Consider the following 8,510-nt stretch of genomic DNA (forward strand, 5'->3'; position numbering starts at 1 on the left):
CTGACTGCTTGACTGACACCAAGACTTCCTTTGCAGGAAGGGGTGCAGGCCTGCACAGCCACTGCCGCAGTCTTTAGGTGTAAGGCTTGCCACCCATAGAACCAGCATCTGAACAAAGTGTCTTTTATTTATGATGTATAAATACAACCAATGCAAAAAGACATTACCTCTTCCCTTTGATGCCAATGACAAATGCTTAAAGAAAAAATATATGTGTATCAAGAAATTTATCTTTCAAATTTTCTTTTAAAAAGGAGGTGGTGGTTAGAAAAAAAAAAATCATACACACTTTCTTTTAAAAGTTTTTTGAGACAGGGTCTCGAGATGTAATCCAGACTGGCCTCAAACTTGCAGCAATCTTCCTACCTCAGCTTCCCAAGGAGTGAGATTATAGGCATGTGCCACCATGCCCTGCCAGTCATACATACTTGACACCAACAAGACATGAAATAGGAGGAACACAACTAGGAAAAAAAAAAATCTTTTTTTTTTTTTTTTTTTTTTTTGTGGAACCAGGGATTGAACTCAGGCCCCTGCACTAGCCAGGCAAGCGCTTGTTCTATTGAGCTATCTCCCCGGCACCCCCCAAAAAAAAAATCTTAAAAGAGAAAATTTTTTAACATGCTCCAAACAAAATAACAAAAAAGCCTCGTACAAAATGTTTGTTCCTCAAAACCAAGACCCAGGGGTGGAGGAACACTGATGTTTGACCCATGTGTAGGCTCAACAGCCACAAGAGTGGTCAGGAGGTCTCAATAAGCACTCCTCCCACCAAGCTATGACCTCCTGAGGAGCCCTTCAGGGAGGGTGGCCTGCAAAGGTAGAGGGTGAAAGGCAAGTATCCTGTCTACCAGTGGACTTGATGCCAAGTGTCAACAACTGGAAGGAGAAAACACACTGAACTCCCCTTACATGGAATTTAACACAGGGGGTTCCTTTTGGTTCCCTTGAATAGGAGGTATCAGAAATCTATGATTTAAGACAATAAATATTTATCATTTTTGTATTCTTTGAGATAGGGATTAGAGGAAACACTTCTAAACATGCGTCTGCTGTTTCATGATTCTTGGAAGGAGTCTACCAATCAACCTCCCAGTAACTCCAACTCTCATCAAAGGTAAAAACCCTGGAGCCAGCAGATGAGGCAAAGGTAAACTTATTCCAGTGTAAAGCTGTATGGCCCTAAAAAGTGCCCAGTCTCACTGCTGATAGACTCAGGAGCAAAGCAGAGTACTCAGTGGAGGCCTGACTGGGTAAGGCTCCTACAAAGGCAAAAAGCTAGGTGAGAAGCACAGACTACTCTTGTGAGCTTGCCTGAGTTGGGCCAGAGTGAGGGTAAGCAGGCTCAGAAGTCGGGGCACTGACACAAAGCCATGAAAGCAACAGTACAAAGGCTAGAATCCTCACAACACTCCCTGAAGTAGAGCTTGGGGAGTATTCAAGGGAAGTGTCAAGTGCTTTCACGTAGATAAGGATTTAGTTTTTCTTTTTTGGAAAAGAAACAAGGCCTAGAAACCAGGATGAGAATAAGTTCTGAGCCCACATCCTCTTCTCTCTCTGAGCAGAGGAAGCCCATCTCCTCCCTCTGTTCCAGCTTGCTGCCACAGGGTGACACAAGAGAGAAAAGCAGCTGTGTGGGCCACTGACGGGCACTCTTGCTGCAGCCTGAGCTGTGCCCCAAATGGGTCAGGACTGTGGCACCGGTGCCTCATTGAGGCTGTAAGGGGCAAGGCTGGGGAGTGCAGGCAGAGGGGCCTGCTGCTGGCTGGGGACTCTCTGAGGAGGCAGGGTGGTAGGAGGTTTGCCCCACCTTCAGAGAACTGTCAGCACCAAGAGGTGGCAGGAAACGGCTTAACTGTACCAGGAATAATGGGTCCTTCAGGGGAAGAAGAGGGGTTCCCTGATGTTACTCCCCCGTTGAGATTAAAAACAGAGGTATCTGGGATGGAAGCAAGAGGCTGAGGAGAAAGAGTGGTAGGGGGCAATGAAAAGGAACAGAAGGACCTGTGGCTTTCTTCTTGAATGAAACATTCAAGTCACTTCCATAAGACCCAGAGGTTAGGCTGAGAGTCTGAATGCCCAGAAAAGCGGACATCCCCACAGCGGGCCAACTGACACAACTGTTCTTGGTCCTCTTAGACCTTCTCTCTGACAGCAATAGAGAGAGGCAGTGTTCCCCTCAGAGTTGGCTAGTCCCCTGAGACAACTCCACTCTACAGATCCATAAAAACAGCTAGAACTTCTCTGTACCCTGGCATGAAAGGCCTGCATGGTCTCTATGACAATGCTCCATCCACAAGTTTCTCAAAAGCCTTGGTCTGTGCCCAGATCTTAAGAGGCCAATCCTCTTTGGGGACCAACAGATCCCAGATCAGGATTCCAGGACTTTGACAAAGACGGATATATGCATTCCATTTGTCCAAGGTGGGGATGAGGGAAGCCTGTTGAGAATCCAGCTGCAGAGTTTGAGGACCCTTCACTTGAGGGCTCAAGAGCAAAACAGCTGCCATGTGGATGAGCTTCACAGTGTGGCCTCCACCAACTCTTCCTGTAGCACCCTCTTCCCTGCACTCATTCCTGGTACTCAGGTCTTGCAGGAGAGAGAAGGAGTAGTGTAGACCATTTCTCTCCAGATTCTGAGCTCGCTCTAGAACATGCAAGGTTGAGATCACAGCTCTTGAGACCACCTGGAAGGTAGTGAGACCAGAGTAGAGGACAGGCCTTCAGGAGACAGGACAGGAGTGTTCTGACTTGCAAATGGTTCTGAGAGTTCAGTGGCAGCAGCCACCACAGTGCCCGCCTGCATGGGAGTGCTGGCTGTCCCCAAACTTGGTCTTCCGGCTCAGGATCTCATAGGAACAGTCCTCCCCACAACAACCAGACATGCTGGGGGAAGAGTCATCAATTTCAAACCTGCAATGCAGATAGGAAAAAAGGGTTGATCACAGCCAGCTGAATGCTTTCCTTCTGTCCTGAAAATTTTTCCAGTAGCTACACTGATGGGATGAGGGTAAGGGACCAAGTTAAGAGGATGCTGCCATACCATTTCACCAATCTTAAATCCCCATAAACCACTGGACTGTGAGCTCAAGTATCAAGATGAGAGACAGAACCAAGAAAAAGGCACATGGACAGCACCTACTACCACCTAGAAAAACCACTCCAGAGATCAGTTTCTTACTGTAGCGCTTCTCGGAAGAACTGGTAGGCGCCATGATTGTGTTTAAATACTGTTAACATCACCTTCTTCATCTGTGTACTAAAAGAAAGCAGAGTGAGCACCATCTAGAGAAATACTGAGGCTATGTGTTCTCTCCCTCCTGTCTCTGCCACTACTTCTCATTCCCAAGTCCCTCCTACAACCTGCAGAGGCCTTTAGCACCACAATGCTCAGTGCATTCCACCATCACAGGTAGTGTGAGACTGGTCTGACTGCATGAGCTTCAAGGATCTTCTCCACCTCCTCTCTGTAGCCCCTTCACTTAGCCACAGTGAATTTCTCTCATTGTGACTAAGTGAACAAGACCTGAAGTAGCCCTTACCTGTTGGCCATGAGTTGCAGGATCTGTATGAGGAACTTCCCCAGGCCTTTCCGCCTCACTTTGCTTTCCAACTGCACTTCGTAGCTGGGTAAAGAAAGCAGTGAGATGAGAGTACAAGGTGGGGCATGGAGAGGCTGCAAGCCAGCAGATGATATGGCTGTCCCTGGTAGCCCACAGACCCAGACAAGCACAGTAGGCTGTCACCTATTCTCCCTCCCCTTTCAGCTCACCCCAAGCCAAGGCTCCTACCAGTAGAGGACTTCATCCCCGCACTCCACGTCAAACCGGAAGTGAGAAAAGGCAACAGGGACAGAACTATTTTCCCAAGCGATAAGGTACCAAGCTCGGTCATCTGTCATTTCCTCCCGTTTCTCTCGGTCCTTCCAGCCCCACTCACTTTGCTCATACCTAGGGAGTTTGGGGGCAGTCAGAACAGGTAAACCTCAAAGGACTGGAAAGCCAGCTGATGAACCAGACTTCCCTGTGCTCTGCTCCCCTTTGGTTAAGCCATGCTTACATGCTTTGCATATTCGTTTTGGTCAGGTCAAACGCCCAATCCACAGTGGCTGGTTCCAGTCCAGACACTCGTTTACATTCAATGGAGACATTCAACCTAAGAAGAGGACAGGGAGGCATAAGAAGTGGGTGGCTCCCTTCAGGGTGCCACCATTCCTCCCTGAAGTCTAAGAGGCACACCTGGTCCATTATTACTTCTTGGGAAAAATACTGTTAAATACTGTTAACATCACCTTCTTCAGCCTTCTCAGATAAGACTAGAGAAGGTGACTGTACAGAAACAGATCCTTTTTGGGTGGGATTAACAAGTGTCAACTACTACTTATCTGTTCTTTTTCTCTGTTTGTATTTTATTATAAAAATACTTTTGCCTTTTCTTAGTTCCTGCTCATAGGTATTTTTTTTTTTCTCTTAATTTTAGTACAGGGTCTACAAGGTGTCACTACATAAATCAGACTCAACTCGTGGTGTTCTCCTGTTTTCAGCCTCCCAAGTGCTGGGATTACAGGCGTGTGTCACCACGCCCAGTCTCAATCGGCTCACTGTCTCAGCTCATCCCGGGGAGCAGGGCTGGCACAACACACCGGGAACCGAACCCCAGTCGCTATGTTCTGCCTAAGCAGATGCTTTAGTCTGCTGAGCTATCTGGCTGTCTCTTTTCTTTAGTCAGAGTCTCGCTGTATAATTTAGGCTGGCCTTGAACTCACTATAGTTCAGGCTGGCCTCGAACTTGCAGCAATCCTCCTGCCTCAACCTCTCAAGTGTTAAGATTACAGGCATGTGCCACCATCTCTGGCATCTTAAGCATTTTCTGTCATTTTGATTTCTGAATTTATAGTCCAGAGTGCTAACCACTGCACCATGGAATATCACTGCTGCTTCAATCTCTATAGTATTTGTGGGCTCCCACAGGACTTCTTCTTTCTTATCTATCAATTATACGTTCAAAACCAGCTGGGTGACTGACCTTACGATCTTCAAGATTATAACTCAGATGGGAGTGTAGGTCACTGGTAGAGTATTTGCCCTGCATGTACAAGGTATTGGGTTAAATCCCAACAGTACTAGCAAAAGAAATCTTAAAATCCACCAGGCATGGTGGCACACACCTATAATCCTAACACTTGGGAGGCTGAGCCAGGAAGGTCGCCACGAATTCAAGGCCAGCCTGAACTATATTGCAAGACCCCATCTCAAAAAAAAAAAAAAAAAAAACAAGAAAGAAAGAAAATATAACACACACACACACACACACACACACACACACACACACACAAAACACTCAAAGATCAACCTCCCCAGAAATTCTACCATTCTCTTCTCTCAGGATTCAACAGGTACTCTAAGCTGATTAAACAAGGTAGTATAGGGCCTAACCCCAACTCTATTTTCCTAAACAAATGTCAGTCTTTGGGTGTCTGCTTCCAAAGGAAATTTAAGTGACATCATACAGTTAAACTCATAGGCCAATTTGTGAAATTATTCTCTAGGTAGCACCACATTCTGCAAAGAATGATGTCAGCAACGCTGAGCCCTTGAGGAGCTCCTGTATTAGCATCTTTCAGTGGCCTTTGATGTCACCCTCAGAGGATGTTTCCAGTGGGATCTGCTCTCACCTTTGCTGACTGGCACACCATGCAAGATCAAATGCTCATCCTTGTAAATGGAAAATTTCCTGCCTTGGAAGAACCTTTATTTCCAGGTGTGGTGACACATGCCTGTAATCCCAGCACTCAGGAGGCTGATGCAGGAGGATTGCTGCAAATTCAAGACCAGCCTGGGCTACAAAGTAAGCTCAAGGCCAGCTTGAACTGTACAGCAAGACCCTGTCTCACAAAAACTAAACCACAAAAAAAAGAAAGAAAGAAAGAAAGAAAGAAAGAAAGAAAGAAAGAAAAGGAAAAGGACCTTTCTTTACAAGCACGTAAGTAGAAATACAGTACTGGGGGCTGGGGAGATGGCTCAGTGGAATAAGTGCCTCTCTGGCGAGTGCAAGGGCCTAAATTCAATCCCTGGTTCCACCAAAAAAAAAAAAAAAAAAAAGGCATAGAAGGAGTCTATTTGACTGGTAAAGGCTGCTTCTGAGTGTTCCCATGTTTCTGGTTGTCAGTAGGAATGCAGCATGTGGGAATACTAAGAGAAACAGGAAGTGATCTCTAAACTATGTGAAAGGACTTTCTAGAAGTTCAATGACAACTTCTACTATAGGAATTGTAACATGTATGATCAAAGATAGACATAAGTGAATGTGATATTACTAAATTTACTTGGACAGAGAGCACAATGGCCAAGCAATGGCCGTGACTCATCCACATGGCTGCACTGACAAAGGTTCTACAATCTGAGGTACAGAATCTCAGGATAAATCCTGAGGGCATTTCACTGACCTTCTCAGGTCAAAAAGCTACAACTCTTGTTGCACAGGTCCTGCTTTACCTTGGTCTTAACCATCCAGTAGAAAAGTATGAAGACGAAATATAGGAAGTAAAGCCATGCTGTTATGTTGAGCTGTGGGGGACTCAGGTCAATAATTTCTGACATTGCCAGTTAAACAGAAGACCCAATGCTATTATGGGCTACTGGACTCTTTTAGAATATTTTGCTGAGTTTACACACCTATAATATTCAATAACGGAACTTAGAAAAAATAGGGTATACAGATGAATGTCCATTTTGTATCTGTATATTCAAAGTGGTTAGGATAGATATATAGTTGCATTCTCTTAATGAATAGAATGATTTGTTCTAATGGGGTTTGTAAATAGGATCTTAAGTCCACATCTTGTACAGCAATTAACCACTAAGAAGAATATATGCAGTGTGTTATTTGTTGAAACTGTACTTCCGATTTGATTTGAAACTGTCTCATTGCTATCTGTTTATCAATAAAAGTTTCAAATATAAAAAAAAATAAAGTGAGGGACTGCCTTAGGACACACAGACATCTGTGTTCAGAGGATAGGTGTGACTCAAGTCACACTGCTGTCAGCAATTGGTTCTTATTCCTCAAATGCTCACTTTCTGGCCACAAGAACTTCAGGCTGTATTAACCCAGAAATTGTTTTCCTGATGAAGCTATTTGTGTGATAACATGCTCATGTGACTTTGAATATATTTACTGAACTATTAAAAATAAATAAATAAAATAAACATAAATAAATAAATAAATTTACTTGGGTATGAAAAGCAAATAGAGCACCATGGGTTTTATATGTTACATATTTGTATTTTTCTCTTACCAAACTTTATAACAGCTACTGCTTTCTGTGCTACATATATTCTCTTTCTTCCTTAAAACTAAAACTCTGTATTGAGCATGGTGGTACACACCTGTAACTCCAGTATTTGGTGAGGCTAAAACAGAAGGACCCCAAGACTCTTGTCTCAAAATAAAAATTAATTTATAGGGGGCCTGCCCTTAGCTCAGTTGTTTAAGCGCCTGCTCATGCAAACGCAGTCAGGAGCAGGATACCACAGTTCAATCCCCAGTTCCACCTGCCTTACCAGACCTGACACTCAGGCAGCCTGAGCCTCCAAAAATAAAAAATAATAATAATAATAATAATAATAATAATTTATAAAAAGGCCTGAATAACAAGGTCTGAGTGGCACATGCCTGTAATCCCAGAAATTGAGAGGCTGAGGCAGGAAGATTGTCATGAATTCAAGACTAGTCTGAACTAGGTATTGAGATCCTGCCTGAAAAAACTTAAAAAGGGGCCAGGGATATAGCTTAGCAGTGCAGCATCTGCCTGGCAAGCTTGAGGCCCTGAGTTTGATTCTTGGTCCTGCCCTCTCCCACCCCCCAAAAAAGGTCTGGTCTGGGATGTGGCTTATGTAAAAAAAAGACCTGATTTTAATCCCCAGCAGAACCAAAACAAAAACAAAAAACCCAGGGCTGGCCAAATAGCTCAGTGGATTAAAGTGCCTGCTTAGGCAGATGCAGGGGCCAGGAGTTCGGTCCCTGGGCCTGCCATGCTGGCCCCGCACCCATGGTACGCTGAGAGAGCAATTAAGACTGGACCTGGGTGTGGTGGTGCAGGCCTGTAATCCCAGCACTTGGGAGGCTATAAATAGGAGGATCACTGTAAGTCCAATCTACACAGTGAGACCCTGTAGACCCAGTCCTATATACCAAAACAAAAACAAAAACAAAAACCCTTAATTACAAATCTGAGGGCCGGGGAGATGGCTCAGTGGAATAAGCACTTCCCTGGCAAGTGCAAGGGCATGAGTTCAATCACCGGTTCTGAAAAAAAAAATCTACCTCAACCACCCCACCCCACTCCCAGCACTGAGAGTCAAACTCAAGACTGGGGCCGGGGAGATGGCTCAGTAGAATAAGTGCTTGCCTGGTAAGCGTAAGGGCCTGAGTTCAATCCCTGGTTCCGCAAAAAAAAAAAAAAAAAAAAAAGAAAGAAAGAAAATAAGAAAAAGAAAAATCTCTGTCTC

The 8,510-nt window shown here is 44.7% G+C and overlaps 1 protein-coding gene across 1 annotated transcript in view; it reads right to left on the reverse strand.

Annotated features, from left to right (window-relative positions):
• Window positions 1-597: 597 nt before the first annotated feature.
• Naa40 (N(alpha)-acetyltransferase 40, NatD catalytic subunit) overlaps window positions 598-8,510 on the reverse strand; it is a 22,800-nt gene continuing 14,887 nt past the window's right edge. Inside the window, exons 4-8 of the mRNA XM_023704000.1 lie at window positions 4,060-4,155; window positions 3,792-3,950; window positions 3,543-3,626; window positions 3,182-3,259; window positions 598-2,913 (exon numbers count right to left, since the gene is read on the reverse strand). Of these exons, the coding sequence (XP_023559768.1) occupies window positions 2,772-2,913; window positions 3,182-3,259; window positions 3,543-3,626; window positions 3,792-3,950; window positions 4,060-4,155 (559 nt within the window). The 3' untranslated portion in view covers window positions 598-2,771. The remainder of the gene's footprint in view (window positions 2,914-3,181; window positions 3,260-3,542; window positions 3,627-3,791; window positions 3,951-4,059; window positions 4,156-8,510) is intronic.

Source organism: Octodon degus, unplaced genomic scaffold, assembly GCF_000260255.1.
Source record: "Octodon degus isolate 3935 unplaced genomic scaffold, OctDeg1.0 scaffold00184, whole genome shotgun sequence".
In the NCBI taxonomy this organism is placed as follows: Eukaryota; Metazoa; Chordata; class Mammalia; order Rodentia; family Octodontidae; genus Octodon; species Octodon degus.